The sequence below is a fragment of the Papio anubis genome, chromosome 6 (genome assembly GCF_008728515.1).
Source record: "Papio anubis isolate 15944 chromosome 6, Panubis1.0, whole genome shotgun sequence".
Classification (NCBI taxonomy): domain Eukaryota; kingdom Metazoa; phylum Chordata; class Mammalia; order Primates; family Cercopithecidae; genus Papio; species Papio anubis.
In genome coordinates, this window is record NC_044981.1 from 41,255,238 (window position 1) to 41,275,905 (window position 20,668).

General features: G+C 45.8%; 1 protein-coding gene across 6 annotated transcripts in view; it reads left to right on the top strand.

Annotated features, from left to right (window-relative positions):
• Positions 1-20,668, top strand: part of BICRAL (BRD4 interacting chromatin remodeling complex associated protein like) — a 125,773-nt gene that overhangs the window by 96,912 nt on the left and 8,193 nt on the right. For all 6 annotated transcript variants that reach the window (XM_009205187.3, XM_031667087.1, XM_017957864.3 and 3 more), the window contains 5 exons: positions 11,489-11,594; positions 13,346-13,446; positions 16,151-16,212; positions 17,465-17,610; positions 20,240-20,334. In XM_009205187.3, coding sequence (XP_009203451.2) covers positions 11,489-11,594; positions 13,346-13,446; positions 16,151-16,212; positions 17,465-17,610; positions 20,240-20,334 — 510 coding nt within the window. The remainder of the gene's footprint in view (positions 1-11,488; positions 11,595-13,345; positions 13,447-16,150; positions 16,213-17,464; positions 17,611-20,239; positions 20,335-20,668) is intronic.

Below are 20,668 nucleotides of genomic sequence, written 5' to 3' on the forward strand. Positions count from 1 at the left end.
AGGCACGAGCCACAACAGTCAGACAAATCTCTTTATTTTTGTTTTGTTTTTGTTTTTTGAGATGGAGTCTTGCTTTGGCGCCCAGGCTGGCATGCAGTGGTGCAATCTCAGTTTACTCCAACCTCCACCTCCCAGTTCAAGTGATTCTCCTGCCTCAGCACCCCCTAGTAGCTGGGATTTCAGGCACCCACCACCATGTCTGGCTAATTTTTGTATTTTTAGTAGAGATCGCACCTAGCCCCAAATCTCTTTGGATCACTAAAGGATTTCGTAGGTTCAAAATTTATTAAGAGCAGGCAGGGCACAGTGGCTCATACCTGTAATCCCAGCACTTTGGGAGGCCGAGGCAGGCGGATCACTTGAGGTCAGGAGTTCAAGACCAGCCTGGCTAGCATGGTGAAACCTCATCTCTACTAAAAATACAAAAATTAGCCAGGTATGGTGGGGCATGCCTGTATAATACCAGCTACTCGGGAGGCTGAGGCACAAGATAGCTTGAACCCAGGAGGCAGAAGTTGCAGTGGGCCGAGATTGCACCAGTGTACTCCAGCCTAGGGGAAAGAGCAAGACTCCATCTTTTAAAAAAAAAAAAAAAAAAAAAAATTGAGAGCAGCTGAGCCCTTATCACCTATAGTAGCTACCATGCTTTGAATGTGAGAGTGCCTGAATGATCATTCTGAATTTTTTTTTTTTTTTTTTTTTTGAGACGGAGTCTCACTTTGTCGCCAGGCTGGAGTGTAGTGGCACTATCTTGGCTCACTGCAACCTCTGCCTCCTGGGTTCAAGCAATTCTCCTGCCTCAGCCTCCTGAGTAGCTGGGACCACAGGCTAATTTTTGTATTTTTTAGTAGCGACGGGGTTTCACCATATTGGCCAGGCTGGTCTTGAACTCCTGACCTTGTGATCCTCCCATCTCACCCTCCCAAAATGCTGGGATTACAGGCGTGAGCCACGCCGCCCTGCCAATCACTCTGAATTTTTACTGAAGTTTCTAGTCCCGCTCTGCCCCTCCCTACTTCCCTATCCCCCCTGTAGCTCAGCCTGCCTACCTTATGTGGAACCATTGTATTTTCAGACATCTGGACTTAAAACTAGATGTTCTTGTTTTCTTCTTCCGTTAATGAATTACCAAATCCAATAAATTATTTGAAAATGTGTCCTATCCATTCTCTCTAATAACAATGAAAATACTAATCATATTATTAACAACAACAAGGACAGTGCTGGGGCTCCACACACTATTTCTAATTATGTTGGAGCTACATGTAGCATTATTGTTCCCACGTTACAGCAGAGAAGATGGGGGTTCAGACCTTGGACAAATTGCTCATAAAGGCAAACTTTACCTGTTAGTTATCTATACCACACTGCTTCCCATTTTTCTCCTTTTCTACATCCATACCTTAAGGTAGACTTTAAGAGAGACTAGAATATGACAGAAAAACAGGAGGTGAATCAGCAGTCCCAGCTCAGTCATAGGTCCCACCCTGCCAGCAAGTGGTTTCTGAGCTAAGCTTGTATCTTAAACTATCTGAGCCCTAGTTTTGTCTTTTCTAAAATGAGGAACTCTAGCTGTGCAATAGAATTACCTGGGGAGCTTTTTAAAACTATGGATGCCTGAGCCTCACCCACATAAATTCTGACTTAAATAGTCTAGAGAAAGGGCTTTAGGCATCAGCATTTTTCAAAAGCTCCCCAGGTGATTTTAAAGTGCAGCCAGGATAGAGAAGCACTATGCTACCTGATTTCCAAAGCCCATTGCAACCCTAACGCCTCCTAATTAGACAGCTGCAACAATTGTCTAGGTGATCAATCTGCCTTCGTCCTCTTCCTAAAGAAGGCAGATTTCCGGCCGGGCGCGGTGGCTCAAGCCTGTAATGCCAGCACTTTGGGAGGCCGAGACGGGCGGATCACGAGGTCAGGAGATCGAGACCATCCTGGCTAACACGGTGAAACCCCGTCCCGTCTCTACTAAAAAGTACAAAAAACTAGCCGGGCGAGGTGGCGAGCGCCTGTAGTCCCAGCTACTCGGGAGGCTGAGCCAGGAGAATGGCGTAAACCCGGGAGGCGGAGCTTGCAGTGAGCAGAGATCCGGCCACCGCACTCCAACCTGGGTGACAGAGCGAGACTCCATCTCAAAAAAAAAAAAAAAAAGAAGGCAGATTTCCGCATTAATTCTCCTGAAATATTTGAACCAAATCATCAGGGAGCTTCTCATTCCCACTGGAGAAAGCACAAATCTCCGACCTGGCAGTCAAGGTTCTCTAGTTAGAAACCCTCAACTTCCACCAGGCTGGTCCCTGTTTTTCCCATGAATAGGCCAGACTCATTGTGTGTTCAGGCCTTTATTGATGGGTATACATTGAATGTCCTTTCCTTCCCTGTTTAAATTCTTCCCCTCCTTCAGGGCCCCACCCAAAGCCCCTAGAAAAAATGAAGGTTTTTCAGTCCCTTCACTGATCTCTTCCTGCCTATTATACTTTTTATTTGTACACCCCACTAGGTACATAACCACTTACTTTGTTAAATGTTTTCTTCATTGATTCATTCACCCAACAGTATTTGAGTACCTACCACATGCCAGCCCCAGATATATAACAGTGTATCCCAGACAGATAGTTAGGCCAACCGTCACAACACAGTTACGTTTTTGGTTTTGGTTTTGTTTTTTTTAGTGGAGTCTCACTCTGTCACACAGGCTGGAGTGCAGTGGCGCAATCTCGGCTCACTGCAAGCTCCGCCTCTCAGGTTCACGCCATGCTTCTGCCTCAGCCTCCGGAATAGCTGGGACTACAGGCGCCCGCCACCACGACCGGCTAATTTTTTGTATTTTTAGTAGAGATGGGGTTTCACCGTGTGAGCCAGGCTGGTCTTGAATTCCTCACCTTGTGATCTGCCCGCCTCAGCCTCCCGAAGTGCTGGGATTACAGACGTGCAACACAATATTTTAAGTATGCTGCTAGGAGTAGTCCAGAGTGTGGACTCCGAAAAGGAGCCTCTAACCCAGTTGGGGTGGTCAGGGAAGGTTTCCTTGAGGTGGTGTTCTCTGAGAGTTACCCAGGCAGAGAGGATCTGGGTGAAGAATGGTCCGTGAAATAGAAACAGCAAGTGCAGAGCCTAGAGAGAAAAGAGACCATGGTGCTGTGGGGAAAGGAAAACACGTTCAGGTGAGGCAACTAAGGTGTTTGGTAGGAAAGGTGAGCACAAACCATGCAGGTCTTGGATGCCATGTTAAGAGCCAGTGTTGTAATCTAAGCATGAAGTAGACCTACACTAGCAGTGTAGGAAAGATGGCGAGAGATGAATGGATCTGAGACAACTAGGTTAGATAGAACTTGTGATTGGTTGGGCAGAGTGGAAGAATAAGGATGACTTACAGATTTCTGACAATGACACACAGGTTCACTGAGTTGGAGAAATGGGGAGAGATTTGGATTTGAAGGGAAGTTACTGAGTTTAGTTTAGGGTATGTTTGTCTAGTGTGAGGTACCTGTAGGACAACCAAATTATATGATACACGGCTGTATATACTGAAGCTTAACACTGAAATATGAGCTGAAATGGGATTGGGATTGATCAGCATATAAATTTCTTTTTCTTTTTCTTTTTTTTTTTTGAGACTAAGTCTCAGGCCGGGCGCGGTGGCTCAAGCCTGTAATCCCAGCACTTTGGGAGGCCGAGACGGGCGGATCACGAGGTCAGGAGATCGAGACCATCCTGGCTAACACGGTGAAACCCCCTCTCTACTAAAAAAAATACAAAAAACTAGCCGGGCGATGTGGCGGGCGCCTGTAGTCCCAGCTACTCGGGAGGCTGAGGCAGGAGAATGGCGTGAACCCCAGAGGCGGAGCTTGCAGTCAGCTGAGATCCGGCCACTGCACTCCAGCCTGGGCGACAGAGCGAGACTCCGTCTCAAAAAAAAAAAAAAAAAAAAAAAGAGACTGAGTCTCAGTCTGTCGCCCAGGCTGGAGTGCAGTAGCACGATCTCAGCTCACTGCAACCTCCTCCTGCCTGGTTCAAGTGATTCTCCTGCCTCAGCCTCCTGAGTAGCTGGGATTACAGGCACGCGTCACCACACCCGGCTAATTTTTTTTTTTTGTATTTTTAGTAGAGACGGGGTTTCATCATGTTGGTCACACTGGTCTCGAACTCCTGACCTTGTGATCCACCCGCCTCAGCCTCCCAAAGTGCTGGGATTACAGGCGTGAGCGACCGCACCCAGCCAGCATATAAATTTCAACTGAAGCAATGGGAGTGGAGGAAATAGACCAAGGAGAGCATATAAATAGAGAAGAAAATAGCCAGAAGAGAACCCCACAGCACCTCAACATTTAAGCTAAGAAAAGAGGATGTTGCAGGCAGGAAAGAAGATCCACAGAGTGATGCACACTGAGAAGGAAGGGAAGGAGTGGGCGTTCTGATAGATTTAACAACTGGGAGGCTGCTGGTTGGTATGACTTGTTTCTGTGGAACGGTAGGTGCAGAAGCCAGATTGCAACAGACTGAGGAGAGAGCAGGAGGTGTGCTCATGAGCACAGACAGCTGTCAGATAAATGAAGATAACTGAAGAGCAATAGCTATGAGGATGTGTGGGATTAAGGGAATTATTTTTGTAGTGAAAGATGAGCTTTTTTCACAGCTGATAAGAGAAAGACATTCATTCTAGAGCACTGCTAGGATTCTTTGTAGACAGAGGAGGGACACCTCTTCTATTGTAACAAGAGAAGGTGGGAAAGGGTAAGACTGTAGCTTTCGCGGCAGAAAGTTCTCATCTAGCGTATAGGTTTGCTTATAATGAAATAGCATTCAAAAGAGCTGACTAAGGGAAAAAAAGGATTACCGGACAGGTGTGGGGTTGGATTCCAGTTGAGTCTGGGCACCACAATTATAGCACACTGATCTATCATGTTTCTGTGAGCCTGTGTGTTTCTTGGATGGTAAACTTGAGGATAAAGAATGTTTGGTATCCTTCGGCTGTCTTCTCTGTTTTTTGTTTTTTGGGTGTTTTTTTGTTTTTGTTTTGAAATGGAGTTTCAGTCGTCACCCAGGCTGGAGTGCAATGGTGCAATCTCGGCTCACTGCAACCTCCAACTCCCAGATTCAAGCGATTCTCCTGCCACAGCCTCCTGAGTAGCTGGGATTACAGGTGCACACCACCACGCCTGGCTAATTTTTTTGTATTTTTAGTAGAGACGGGATTTCACCATGTTGGTCAGGCTGCTTGAACTCCTGACCTTGTGATCCACCAGCTTCGGCCTCCCAAAGTGTTGGGATTACAGGCGTGAACCACGGTGCCGGCCCAACAGCATGGCCTCTTATCTCTACTTCATTGTTCTTTCTCTTTGTTCTCCTGGACTAAAATGATTGCCCCAGGCTATCTTTACATTATTCCAAACCAAGCATTTAACAGCCACTGGCAAGTGCACTGGTTTCCAGTACTTAATACATCAGAATCAAATGGAAAGCTTTAAAAAGTTATAGATTCCTGGCCGGGCGCGGTGGCTCACGCCTGTAATCCCAGCACTTTGGGAGGCCAAGGTGGGCGGATCACGAGGTCAGGAGATGGAGACCATCCTGGCTAACACGTTGAAACCCTGCCTCTACTAAAAATACAAAAAAAAAAAAAAAAATTAGCCAGGCGTGGTGGCAGGCACCTGTATAGTCCCAGCTACTTGGAAGGCTGAGGCAGGATAATGGCGTGAACCCGGGAGGCGGAGCTTGCACAAGTGAGCCAAGATTGTGTCACTGCACTCCAGCCTGGGCAACAGAGTGAGACTCTGCCTCAGAAAAAAAGGTTATAGATTCCTAGGCCAGGCGTCATGGTTCACACCTGTAATCCCAGCACTTTCAGAGGCCAAGGCAGGCAGATCACGAGGTCAGAAGGTCGAGACCAGCCTGACCAACATGGTGAAACCCCGTCTCTACTAAAAATACAAAAATTAGCCGGACGTGGTGGCTGTAATCCCAGCTACTCAGGAGGCTGAGGCAGGAGAATCGCTTGAACCCAGGAGGCAGAGGTTAGCAGTGAGCCTAGATTGCGCCATTGCACTCCAGCCTTGGCAACAGAGCAAGACTCCAGCTCAAAAATCTAAAATAAAAAATGAATAAATAAATAAAATAAAAAGTTATAGATTCCTAAGCCCCACATTAGATTTCTGAATTGATCTTTATGGATGGAACCAAGAAATTCTCCAGGTGATCTTGACGCAACCTGAATTTGAGAACCGCTACCTCTTGATATCCATCCCTTACCCCCATTCCAGATTCTCCAGAGAGTCTGATTAGGCCACTTGTGGTTGAGTAAACCATGACTGGAGGGGTAGTCTTCTGGGTGGCACAAGGAAGTAGTCTTCCAGGGCCTCTGCTGCTCAATCTGGAGCCTTTGTACAAATTAGGAAAAAGTGCCCCTCAGGGCCAAAGTATAAAAACGCACCCCTCTAAGTAGACAACCTGCTTTACTGTTAGGCTTGGCACTTTTAGAGGGTGTGTAGCAGGTGCTTCTTCCCTGGACTTTAGCTCTTATCTGCCCTCTGGGAAGTAACACCATGTTGTATATTGTCTTTTCTATCTTATTGCATTAGCTACATCTTTCAATAACATGTTGAAAACCTGTGAAAAGAGGGTCATCCTTGCCTTATTATTGATCTTAGCAGTAAAGCTTTAAGTTTTTTGCCATTAAATATGAATTACACTTGGTGGCTTATGCATTTAATCTCAGCACTTAGAGGGGCTGAGGTGGGCGGATCACTTCAGACCAGACTGGCCAACGTGGCGAAAATCCATCCCTACTGAAAATAGAAAAATTAGCCAGGTACAGTGGCACATACCTATAGTCCCAGCTACTCAGAAGGCTGAGGTGGGAGAATCACTTGAGCCTGGGAGGCAGAGGTTGCAGTGAGCTAAGATCGCATCACTACACTGCAGCCATGGCAACAGATACCCTGTCTCAGGGAAAAGAAAAAACAATGAATAAACCTCTCAAAACCTTTTTAAAAAGCATGAATTCGCTGTAGGTTCTTTGTAGATGTTTATCAAATTGAGAAAGTTCCCCTCCTAGTTTGCTGAGAGTTTTTTTCATGAATGGGTGTTGCTTTTTGTCAAATACTTTTTCTGCATCTGTTGATATTATCATGGGATTTTTCTTCTTTAGCTTATTGATGTGATACATTAAAATAATTGATTTTTGGCCACACATGGTGGCTCACGCCTGTAATCCCAGCACTTTGGGAGGCCGAGGTAGTAGGATCTCTTGAGCCCAGGAGTTCGAGACCAGCCTGGGCAACATAGGAAGACCTCGTCTCTACAAAAAATTTAAAAATTAGCCAGGCATTGGCCAGGCGTGGTGACTCACACCTGTAATCCCAGCACTCTGGGAGGCCGATGCAGGTGGATCACGAGGTCAGGAGTTCGAGACCATCCTGACCAACATGGTGAAACCCTGTCTCTACTAAAAATACAAAAATTAGCCAGGTGTGGTGGCGGGCACCTGTAATCCCAGCTACTTGGGAGGCTGAAGCAGAAAATTGCTTGAACCTTAGCCGGGCACAGTGGCTCACGCCTATAACCCCAGCACTTTAGGAGGCCGAGGCAGGTGGATTGCTTGAGCTCAGGAGTTTGAGATCAGCCTGGGCAACATGGTAAAACCCCATCTCTAAAAAAACACAAAAACTAGCCAGGCTTGGTGGCATGCACCTGTAGTCCCAGCTACTCGGACTGAGGTGGGAGGATCCCTTGAGCCCAGGATGCAGAGGTTGCAGTGACCCGGGATTGCCATAGAGTGAGACCCTGTCTCAAAACAAACAACAATGACAAAACAATTAATTATAAAGCTGGTACTCACAGCTGGGCTTCGTGGCTCAAGCCTACTGTAGTATGGGAAGTTCCCCACCATATGGGGGACTTCCCATACTACAGTAGGACATCATGAGGTCACCTTGTAGGGGACATGCTGTAAAACTGGAAGATTTTCACATTGACCCTTCCCCTCATGGGTTTCTTCCTAATAATTCATTGCCTGTCTACCTGGAATAGTTTAGGTTCGCGCCCTTCCCTGCTAGTGGAAGAATGAAAAAGGTGACCATGTCCACCTCTTTAATAACCTTCTGTCACCTGGGCTGGAGTACAGTGGCTTCATCACTGCACTTCAGCCTCAACCTCCTGGGCTCAAGCCGTCCTCCCACATCAGCCCCCGCAAGTAGCTGAGACCACAGGCATGTGCCACCACTTCCAGCTAAGTTTCTAATTTTGTAGAGATGAGGTCTCCCTATGTTGCCCAGACTGATCTCAATTTCCTGGGCTCAAGTGATCCTCCCACCTCAGCCTCCTAAAGTGTCAGGATTACCGGCATGAGTCACCACATCTGGCCTCCTTTTCATTTTTATATTACAAAAGAGAAACAAATAATTAATTGTTTAGAACAGAATCTTTTTTTTTTTTTTTTTTTTTTTTTGAGACAGAATCTTGCTCTGTTGCCCAGGCTGGAGTGCAGTGGCACCATCTCAGCTCACTGCAAGCTCCGCCTCCTGGGTTCACGCCATTCTCCTGCCTCAGCCTCCCAAGTAGCTGGGACTACAGGCACCCACGACCGCGCCCGGCTAATTTTTTGTATTTTTAGTAGAGACGGGGTTTCACCATGTGAGCCAGGATGGTCTCGATCTCCTGACCTTGTGATCCGCCCACCTCAGCCTACCAAAGTGCTGGGATTACAGGCGTGAGCCACTGTGCCTGGCCTAGAACAGAAATGTTAACATTAGTTTGTCGGGCTGGATGCAGTGGCTCACGCCTATATTCCCAGCACTTTGGGAGGCCAAGGCAGGTGGATCACTTGAGGTCAGGAGTTCAGGACCAGCCTGGGCAACATGGTTAAGTCTTGTCTCTACCAAAAAATACAAAAATTAGCCAGGCATGGTCAGACCTGTAGTCCCAGCTACTCGGGAGGCTGAAGCAAGAGAATCGCTTGAACCTGGGAGGCAGAGGTTGCAGTGAGCCAAGATCACACCAGTGCACTCCAGCCTGGGTGGCACAGAGTGAGACCCTGTCTCAATAAATAAATAAATAAATAAATAAATAAATAAATAAGCTTAGTTTGTCAATTGGTCAGGCATTGCCAAGGTCTGTGTGAGCACTTACATGTGAATGGTTGGTGGGAACATTTTGCTAAGGCCAAGGTCATAGTTAAGTCTGTGATGGTTAAGTCTGTGACTGTGCAGATGGTTAGACTAAACTCTAAATCCACTGATAGTATAAATAATATAAAACTGAAGAGGGCAGGTGCAGTGGCTCACGCCTGTAATCCCAACACTTTGGGAGACTGAGGTGGGCAGATCACCTCAGGTCAGGACTTGGAGACCAGCTTGGCCAACACAGTGAAACCCCATCTCTACTAAAAGTACAAAAATTAGCCGGGCATGGTGGTGGGCGCCTGTAATCCCAGCCACCCGGGAGACTGAGGCAGGAGAATCACTTGAACCTGGGTAGTGGAGGTTGCAGTGAGCCGAGATTGCGCCACTGCAGTCTAGCCTGGGTAACAGAGCAAGACTCCATCTTTTAAAAAATAAAAAAAATAAAAACAATTTTTAAAAAAGCCAGGCAGTGGCTCAAGCCTGTAATCCCAGCACTTTGGGAGGCCGAGATGGGCAGATCACGAGGTCAGGAGATCGAGACCATCCTGGCTAACACGGTGAAACCCCGTCTCTACTAAAAAAATACAAAAAACTAGCTGGGCGAGGTGGCGGGCACCTGTAGTCCCAGCTACTCGGGAGGCTGAGGCAGGAGAATGGCGTAAACCCAGGATGCGGAGCTTGCAGTGAGCTGAGATCCGGCCACTGCACTCCAGCCTGGGCAACAGAGCGAGACTCCATCTCAAAAAAAAAAAAAACTGAAGAAAAAAAACTCTGAAAAGTTACTGCACTTTGAAGTAGTAATGGCACAGAGGATTAAAAACTGAGGGTAGGCAGGGTATGGTGGCTCATGTCTGTAATCCCAGCACTTTGGGAGGCTGAGGCAGGCTGATAACAAGGTCAGGAGTTCGAGACCATCCTGACCAACATGGTGAAACCCCATTTCTAAAAATACTACTAAACCCCGTTTCTAAAACTACTACTAAAAATACAAAAAATAGCCAGGTGTGGTGGCGCACTACTCAGGAGGCTGAGGCGGGAGAATCACTTGAACTCAGGAGGCGGAGGTTGCAGTGAGCCGAGATCGCACCACTGCACTACAGCCTGGCGACAGAATAAGATTCCCTCTCAAAAAGAAAAAAAAAAAAAACTGAAGGTAATTTAAAAGCCGTTTATTGGCTGGGCGTGGTGGCTCACACCTATAATCCCAGCACTTTGGGAAGCCAGGGTGAACGGATCACTTGAGGTCAGGAGACCAGCCTAGCCACTATGGTGAAACTCCATCTCTACTAAAATTGGAAAAATTAGCCAGACATGGTGGCACGCACCTGTAATCCCAGCTACTAAGGAGACTGAGGCAGGAGAATCGCTTGAACCTGGGAGATGGAGGTTGCAGTGAGTCGAGATCATGCCACTGCACTCCAGCCTGGGTGACAGAGTGAGACTCCATCTCAAAATAAATAAACAAATAAAAGCCCTTTATCTTTCTACTTAAAATGTATTATAGAGGCTGGGCACAGTGGTGCATGCCTACAATCCTAGCTACTTGGGAGGCTTGGGTGGAACGATCACTTGAGCCCAGGAGTTTGAGACCAGCCTTGGTAACATGGTGAGACCCTATGGCAAAAAAAAAAAAAAAAAAAACAATATGTTATAGAGATAACATAATAGTTTTTCTTTTTTAAGAGCTAAAAGGAACTTAATTCTTAAACATTATCCATTTCATCTTCCCGATTTATAGAAAAGCAGCACACAACAATTTAAACATTGGATTAATTTTTCTAATTATATTTTGCTCAGGCTAATATTAAATTGATTTTCATTTCTCAGTTGCATGCTACCTAATGTTGACACAACACAAACTAGAGACATACCAGATGGTAGTGAGGAAATGTACTTTACATCATCTACACAGCAAAACAATGAGTGGTGACAAAAAATTGGGGGTTGGCCCTTGGTCCCTGACCAGGTGCTTGGAGTCTGTGCAGATCCCACATAGGAGCTGATAGTCAGGATCATAATCCTAGCAGGCGGGATATAAGATTACCGGGGGTAGAAATTCCCAGCTGCAGCCTTTTTATCTGAGCACCACAAACACAGCAGTCCCGGAAGCAAGAAAATAACCTGGTGTCAAGTCAGCATCCCTACTGAATGGCATCAGGAAAATTCAGTGTGCCTGCAGATTGTTAAAGGACGTACTTTGCAATTCCCCTGATGGGATAAGAAAATACAATTTTTAAATTTTTGTTTTGTTTATAATCTAACCTGAAAGTACCAGGGAGGCATGAAGAGGCTTGGTTGATATTTAAAATAATCTGTTAAAGCTTTAGAAATGAAATTAATGTTTTCATCTTGGTCATGTTTCACAGGCTCAGAAAAAATGTCTGAATCAGACTTCCCCCATTTCTGCTCCCAAGACCACAGACGGCCTGAGGCAAGCACAGATCCCTGGGCTCTTGAGCACCGCACTGCCAGGTCAGGAGCTTCCTCAGTTTGTCCCTGTCCTCCCAACACCCACGGATGCTCTTCTCACTCTTCTCCCTCATTCTGCATGAAAGCTTTCTGGCTTAATCTCGCCTCCACTCTGATTATTCCTTTCTTTCTGTATCCTTTCTGCCCAAATAATATACTGTGTTGCATCAACTCTAAGATAGCATCAGGCCAAGCACCATGTCTCATGCCTGTAATCCCAGCACTTTGGGAGGCCGAGGAGAGTGGATCACCTGAGATCAGGAGTTCAAGACCAGCCTGACCAACATGGTGAAACCCCATCTCTACTAAAAACACAAAATTTAGCCAGGCATGGTGGCACACACCCGTAATCCCAGCTACTCAGGAGGCTGAGACAGGAGAATCGCTTGAACCCAGGAGGCAGAGGTTGCAGTGAGCCAAGATCGCACCACTGCACTCCAGCCTGGGTGACAGAGCAAGACTCCATCTCAAAACCCACTGGGCTGAGTGGCTCACGCCAATCCCAGCACTTTGGGAGGCCGAGGCTGGCGGATCACGAGGTCAGAGATCGAGGCCATCCTGGCTAACACAGTGAAACCCTGTCTCTACTAAAAAATACAAAACAAAATTAGCCGGGCGTGGTGGCAGGCGCCTGTAGTCCCAGCTACTCAGAAGGCTGAGGCAGGAGAATGGCGTGAACCCGGGAGGTGGAGCTTGCAGTGAGCCGCGATCGCACCACTGCACTCCAGCCTGGGCGACAGAGCCAGACTCCGTCTCAAAAAAAAAAAAAACCCCCACTAAGATGGCATCAATGGTAAGATGTACTGTCATTTTTCATACTACCAAAAAGAAAAAAAAAGCACTTATCTCTAAATTATGACACATTAAATTATGTGGGGAAAAAAAAAATGCTTCTTAGAAATAATGAATTCAGGCCAGGCACAGTGGCTCACACCCGTAATCCCAGCACTTTGGGAGGCCGAGGCAGGCAGATCATGAGGTCAGGAATTCAAGACCAGCCTGGCCAACATGGTGAAACCCCATCTCTACTAGCTGGGCATTGTCCTAGCTACCCAGGAGGCTGAGGCAGGAGGATCATCTGAGCCTGGGAGGTCGAGGCTGCAGTGAGCTGTGATCATGCCACTGCACTCCAGCCTGGGCGACAGAATGAGATCTTGTCTCAAAAAAAAAAAAGGTATTTTATAGTACTTGTGACTTTGTAATTATCCCCATGTTGCTCTCTATATACATGTTTGGAATTCTCCACCCAGACTGAAAATATTATGGACTGTGTCTTCTGTTTTCTTAAGGTTTTGAACATCTGCAGTTCTAAGACTTTGAACATCCGATTAGTACTTTAAAAAAAAAAAAAAAAAAAAGGCAAGAAAGAGAAAAAGCTTGAATATTCCCAGTCAATTGCCTCATTGGCTCTTTGGGCCTCCCTTTCCTTAAATTGTATTTTGGGATTCTGTAGTGCTGACAGATACTGGCTTGAGGCCTGTGTTTCAGACTATAACTAATTTGAAACTATAGCATTTAGAGCTTCTATTTATTACTCTTTACTTATTCATTACTTAAATAGGCTTTAATAACCTCTTCCTTTAGAGCTTGTAAGTAAATGCACTACCCGGCCCTCCTCCTTCACAGCAAGCAGCCATGATAAAGAAACCTGTTGCAGAATGCTCAACAGTCTGTACCCCTTGGGCTCTAGGGTTATATGATGGACCCAATTTACTGTTTCTTTTGAACACTGTCTTATGTATTAATTCTAATAGGGCAGGATTCTGGAAGCAAAGTTATATCTGCGTCCTTAGGAACCGCACAACCACAGCAGGAAAAAGTAGTTGGATCATCTCCTGGCCATCCAGCTGTGCAGGTAGAAAACTATTGGCATAGCCTCTTCCTAATGTTTGGCATAATTGAATGGAAATGTAGTCGTATCATCTTTGTGATTGCTGGCTAGCTTTGTGTGGACAGTCCACCCAGTCCCCTGTGTGCCCACAACAGGGTGGTCGTTGAAGACCTTCCTGGTGGGCTGGGCCTTATGTTTCTGTTTCTGAGATGAATGTCTATTCTATTTCTGACATGTTTACAATGCTTCATTAATCCATCATTTCCTCATGAATTAGTAATATACCAGCAGCTAGTACATACTAGGCACTCAAAAAATGTCATTTATTACTGGGTAATATCGTTCACCATTGTATCAAAGTGGATCTGTTCTTCTTAGTTATGCTGAGGGATTTTTTTTTTTTTTTCCTGTAGTAGTAACCAGGCGTATAGGAATTAGGCCATCCCTACAGTCTTTTGACCCAACTTTGACACTTTTTTTTTTTTTTTTTTTGAGACGGAGTCTCGCTCTGTTGCCCAGGCTGGAGTGCAGTGGCCGGATCTCGGCTCACTGCAAGCTCCACCTCCCGGGTTTACGCCATTCTCCTGCCTCAGCCTCCCGAGTGTTTTTTGTATTTTTTTAGTAGAGACGGGGTTTCACCGTGTTAGCCAGGATGGTCTCGATCTCCTGACCTCATGATCCGCCCGTCTCGGCCTCCCAAAGTGCTGGGATTACAGGCTTGAGCCACTGCGCCCGGCACAACTTTGACACTTTTTAAAGTCCAACTTTTTGGTTTTCGTTTGAGACAGGGTCTCACCTGTCACCCAGGCTGACATGCACTGGTGCGATCACAGCTCACTGCAGCCTTGACCTCCCAGGCTCAGGTGATCCTCCTGCCTCAGTCTTCTGGGTAGCTAGGACAATACCCAGCTACTTTTTTGTGTTTTTTGTAGAGACAGGATTTTGCCATGTTGCTCACACCTGTCTTGAACTCCTGGGCCCAAGCCATCCACCTGCCTCGGCCTCCCAAAGTACTTGGGATTATAGGTGTGAGCCACTGTGCCCTGCCTAGTCCAGTTGGGTTGTTTTTTTTTTTAGTTTTTCTGTTTTGTTTTATTTTGTTTTGTTTTGAGGTGGGGTCTCGCCCTGTCACCCAGACTGGAGTGCAGTGGTGTGATCACAGCTCACTGAAACCTCGATCGCCTGGGCTCATGTGATCCTCCTACCTCCGCCTCCTGAGTAGCTGGGACTACAGGCATGCACCACCACGCCTGGCTAATATTTTTATATTTTTTATAGAGAAAAGGTTTTGCCATGTTGGCCAGGCTGATCTCAAATTCCTGGGCTCAAGCTATTCTCCCACCTCAGCCTCCCAAAGTGCTAGAATTAAGAATTACAGGCTTAAGCAACCACGCCTGGCCTAGTTTTTTTTGTTTGGTTTGTTTTTTGATACATGATAGATGTACATATTTTCAGGGCACATTTGATAACTTCAACTTTGGCTTTTAAACCTAAAAGATTTCAAATTAGTAGTCTAAAAAGGAAGGAAACATTTCTTGTTTTCAGCTTACTAAGACAGTTTCTTCTCCATCAGACCTACCAATTAGTAGTTGAATGAACCTTGCTACAGTGTGGGACTGCCTGGAATACACAGTGAAGGATCTGTTCAGTTCTAAGGTTCTGAGATAAGGCATATTTGTTTCCTTAACGTGATGTAAAAAATGCCTCGTTAGATCACACACCTGGACTATATATAACAGGAGCTTAAAAGTGTGTGCACCCTGTACTTACCACTGAGAAGATGGATTAGATAGTATCTACTGACTTTTCAGATGTCTGTGGAATTTCAAAACTATAACCATGGGTCAGTGCAGTGGCTCACACCTGTGAGCAGGCGTGATGACTTGAGCCCAGGAGTTCAAGACAAGCCTGGGAAATATGGCAAAACTCTGTCTCTACAAAAAAATACCAAAAAATTAACAGGCATGGTGGTGCATACCTGTACTCCCAGCTACTTGGGAGGCTGAGGTGGGAGGATCACTTGAGCCTAGGAAGCAGAAGTTGCAGTGAGCTGAGATTATACCACCACACTCTAGCCTGGATGACAGAGCAGGACCCTGTGAAAAAAATGATGATAGGCCGGGCGCGGTGGCTCAAGCCTGTAATCCCAGCACTTTGGGAGGCCGAGACGGGCAGATCACGAGGTCAGGAGATCGAGACCATCCTGGCTAACACGGTGAAACCCCGTCTCTACTAAAAAAAATACAAAAAACTAGCCGGGCGAGATGGCGAGCGCCTGTAGTCCCAGCTACTCGGGAGGCTGAGGCAGGAGAATGGCGTAAACCCAGGAGGCGGAGCTTGCAGTGAGCTGAGATCCGGCCACTGCACTCCAGCCTGGGCGACAGAGCGAGACTCTGTCTCAAAAAAAAAAAAAAAAAATGATGATGATGATGATGATGATGATGATGATGATGCATTTAGAGAGGAGTTAGAGATTCAGGCTTTAAAGTGCAAACTGAGTCCTCGGGAACTGATTATGCAGCTTTCTGCAATCTTAACACAGTATAACTTTGCTTCATGGACTCTGTGTACTGTTTTTTTTTTTTTTTTTTCCAGCAGGGCACATTCTATAGTCTTAGACTATGTTCTTGATAGGTAGTTGAAAATATGTGAAATGTAGTGAACTTTATGTATAACTGTATTCTTTTTCCTATAAAAGGGAATAATAAGAGGTATGTTTTGTCTTTAGGTGGATAGTCATTCGGGAGGACAAAAAAGGCCTGCTGCAAAACAGCTAACTAAAGGAGCTTTGTGAGTTACTTTTGGAAATAACAAATCAATTTTGAACATTTCTTTGGGTCCCTAGCCTTCAATAAATATACTATAGAAATCAGGTTATAATAATGAGCATATTAGCCTTTTTAAAAATGTACTTTGAGGTAGGGCATGGTGGCTCACTCCTGTAATCTCAGCACTTTGGGAGTCTAAGGCAGGAGGATCGCTTGCACCCAGCAGTTTGGAGATCAGCTCAACATGAGCAGATCTCTGTCTCAGTTCAGCTAGGTGGTGGTATGGGTTTGTAGTCCCAGTTGAGCTTGGGAGGCTGGGAGGATAGCTGAGTCCTGAGGTGGAGGTTGCAGTGGTCAGACAGCCACTGTACTCCAGCCTGGGCCACAGCAAGACCCCTGCCCCAAAAAATACATATATATATATATATATATTTATATATATACTTTGAAAATCTTTTTCTATACTTTCTTTTCTTTTCTTTTTTTTCTTTCTTTTTTTTTTTTTTTTTTTTTTTTTTTGTATATAGATTCTGCTCTGTCACCCAGGCTGGAGTGCAGTGGCACGATCTCGGCTCACTACAGCCTCCACCTCCTGGGCTCAAGCGATTCTCCCACCTCAGCCTCCAGAGTAGCTGGGATTATAGGCACCCGCCATCATGCCTGGCTAATTTTTGTATTTTTGTAGAGACAGAGTTTCACCATGTTGGCCAGGCTGGTCTTGAACTCCTGACCTCAGGTGATCCACCTACCTCAGCCTCCCAAAGTGCTGGGATTACAGGTGTGAGCCACCGTGCCTGGCCTATACTTTATTTTCATTAGGACTTACAAATATATTGAAATGTAGTATATACATTTCAACTATATTGAATGTAGTTTCAGCCTACTGTTAGCTCTTCTTAAGGAGAATAGTTCTTTGTCTTTTCAGAGACAAAGAATCTCTGAGGAAAAGCATGGTTTGTTAAACTCCCATGTTTAGAACAGAAATGTTAGCATGAGCTTAGTTAGCCACTGGTCAGGCACTGCCAAGGTTTATGGGGATGCCAACACATAAATGATTGGTGGGAACCTGTGCTTTCGAGGTCAGGGTCATAGTCTGAGTCCTCTGTGGAGCTAAACTAAGCTATAAACGCACTGTGGTATAAAAAATATAAAACTGAAGAAAAAACTGCCGTACTATTCCTATATATCTTATTTTATTTGCGTACAAATAAATATGACTAGATTTAATTTCCTAACATGACTCTACATTGACATTGGCCATTTCCCTTGTAAAGCATTCTCCAGCAGTTGCAGAGGGACCAAGCCCACACTGTGACACCGGACAAAAGTCACTTCCGATCACTAAGTGATGCGGTGCAGAGACTGCTCTCCTACCACGTGTGCCAGGGCTCCATGCCCACTGAAGAAGACTTGAGAAAAGGTAAGCAGGCTGGAACCCTAAGGCACTACTCTGATACTGGGAAACCCTCCCATGGACACCCCCCAGAAGAGCAAGAGCCATGTCACCCCCAGATGGTAGGCAGGTGATTGTTGTTAATCACAGACCAAACTTGTTCCCTATTTACTCAGTTTCCCAGTCCCTGTTTAAGGTCGTGACTTACACGTCTCAATATTTTTTGAAGGGAAGCCAAGTATAGGGGCACACACCTGTAGTCCCAGCTACTCAGAAGGCTAAAGCAAGAAGATCACCTGAGCCCAGGAGTTTGAGACTATAGTGTGCTATGATCACACCTGTAAATAGCCATTGCACTCCTGCCTGGGCAACATAGGGAGACACTGTCTCTTTAAAAAAAAAAATTGTTAGGAGGCTACCCTAATGTCAGAGTATTTTATTGACAAATTAGGGGCAGTAAATCCAAGCTTTGTATGGACTGCTGGCTCCAGATGGGATGGCTTTGCACTAGACACTCTACACAGTGGTTTCGCATAGTCCTTGCTTTTAGGCAGTATGCATACCCTGAAGGTTTTTTTTTTTTTTTTTGAGGTGGAGTCTCGCTCTGTCATCCAGGTTGGAGTGCAGTGGCACATCAACTCACTGCAACCTCTGCCTCCCAGGTTCAAGCGATTCTCCCTGCCTCAGCCTCCCAAGTGGCTGAGATTATAGGCACCCATCATCACAGCCAGCTAATTTTTGTATTTTTTAGTAGAGATGGAGTTTCACCATGTTGGCCAGGCTGGTCTTGAACTCCTGACCTCAGGTGATCGGCCCACCTCGGCCTCCGGAAGTGCTGGGATTACAGGCATGAGCCACTGTGCCTGGCCAAACTGTTTCTAGTAGTTTTATGAATTAGACACTTGAGTTCCCAAAAGCATTCCCTGAGGTTCCAAAATGAGTCCAGAGCATTAGCCACATATCAAGAAACTGACAAAAATGTGAGAGATAAGGGCTGAGCATGGTGGCTCACATCTGTAATCCCAGCACTTTGGGAGGCCGAGGCAGGCCGATACCTGAGGTCAGGAGTTCAAGACCAGCCTGGCCAACATGGTGAAACCCTGTCTCTACTAAAAATATAAAAATTAGCTGGGCGTGGTGGCACACGCCTTCAGTCCCAGCTACTTGGGAGGCTGAGGCAGAAGAATCGTTTGAACCTGGAAGGCAGAGGTTGCAGTGAGTGGAGATCGCACCACTGCACTCCAACCTGGGTAACAGAGCAATACTCTGTCTCAAAAAAAAGAAAATGCCGGCCGCGGTGTCTCACACCTGTAATCCCAGCACTTTGGGAGGCTGAGGTGGGTGGATCACTTGAGGTCAGGAGTTCTAGACCAGCCTGACCAACATGGAGAAACCTGTCTCTATTAAAAATACAAAATTAGCCAGACATGGTGGCACGTGCATGTAATTCCAGCTACTTGGGAGGCTGAGGCAGGAGAATCACTTGAACCCGGGAGGCAGAGGTTCCCGTGAGCCAAGATCACGTCATTGCACTCCAGCCTGGGCAACAAGAGCAAAACTCTGTCTAATAAATAATTAATTAATTAATTAATTAATTTAGAGATAAGGGCCCCTTCCCCAAACCTGGAACTCCTCATGTCCCGATGCGTGGCCGTGCTCTTTCCCACCACCACCGCCAAGGCCTGGCTGTATCAGTGCCCTCCTCTTTTCTAATCCCTTCCTCAGCTGCTACAAGTCTTACTTCTCCTGGCAGCGACCTCTAATCTCAGGGCACAGTGGTTTCTGTGAGTCCACTGTGGATTTCCCTAGGACACCAAGGAATAGGGTCAAGATCCAGCGTTAAATGGGGTGTGAAAGAGCCGGGCGTGGTTGCTCATGCCTGTAATCCCAGCACTTTGGGAGGCCGAGGTGGGAAGATCATGAGGTCAGGAGTTTGAGACCATCCTGGCCAACATGGTGAAACCCCATCTCTACTAAAAATACAAAAAAATTAGCGGGGCGTGGTGGCGCACGCCTGTAATCCCAGCTATCGGGAGGCTGAGGCAGGAGAATCACCTGAACCCGGGAGGCGAAGGTTGCAGTGAGCCAAGATTGTGCCATTGCACTCCAGCCTGAGCAACAGAGCAAGGCTCCTTCAAAAAAAAACCCACAGGGGTGTGAAGACTGAGAAGAAGAATGAATTAGAAGGTGTTCAAATCTTTGGAGACCAACAGACAGAGAATAGAGCCACATGACCACAACAGTTTAGGTTTGCCTAGTCCAGACAGTTGGACTTCATTGTTTCAGCTATTTTAGTTTTTCATACCATTAGGCTTAGGTCATCTAAACTAGTAGATCATTCTCTACTCATTGATATTTATTGCGAGTCTGTTATATGGTTTTATTTTATAGGTGATATCAAAGGAATTATGTTTTTGGTTTCCTAAAGTTAAAAAAGCTAGTAATAAAATGAGTTTCCATGATCAGTGGACAGTGAGGCAAAGCGGTGTAGAAGGATGATGCTTAGCCAGGGAACAGCTCATCTAAGAAGAGAAAATTGCCCCAGATAAGCCATGTTTGAATAATGGAAGAGCAATGAATTTCAGTCTTAAGAAACAGAAGACCTAGTCAGTGATTTACAGTCTCTTACTATTTCTTTGTCTCTCTTTTTTTAAAGTGGACAATGAATTTGAAACAGTTGCCACTCAGCTCCTAAAAAGGACCCAAGCTATGCTTAACAAATACAGATGCCTGCTCCTAGAAGATGCCATGGTAAAAGTCATGCTACTGATATTTGTTTTTTACAGGTCACAGCCACTAAATCAGAGGTAAAAAGTTCAAGGGATTATAGAACATAATGTAAAAGACACAGATAGTTCACACTGTAGAAAAACTTACACTTAGCTGCTACTACAAAAACAGCAGTGAACATTTGCTGTACTTTACTTGGTGGGTCAGTACTATTCTCTTGTTTAACAGATAAGGAAACCAGGGCTTTGGTTAAGTAACTTGCTCGAGTACAGATGGCTAAGAAGTTTGCAGTCATTAGCAGAGCTTGGATACAGGCCAGGATCATCTGACCCCTGGTCCACACTCTGATGCCGTC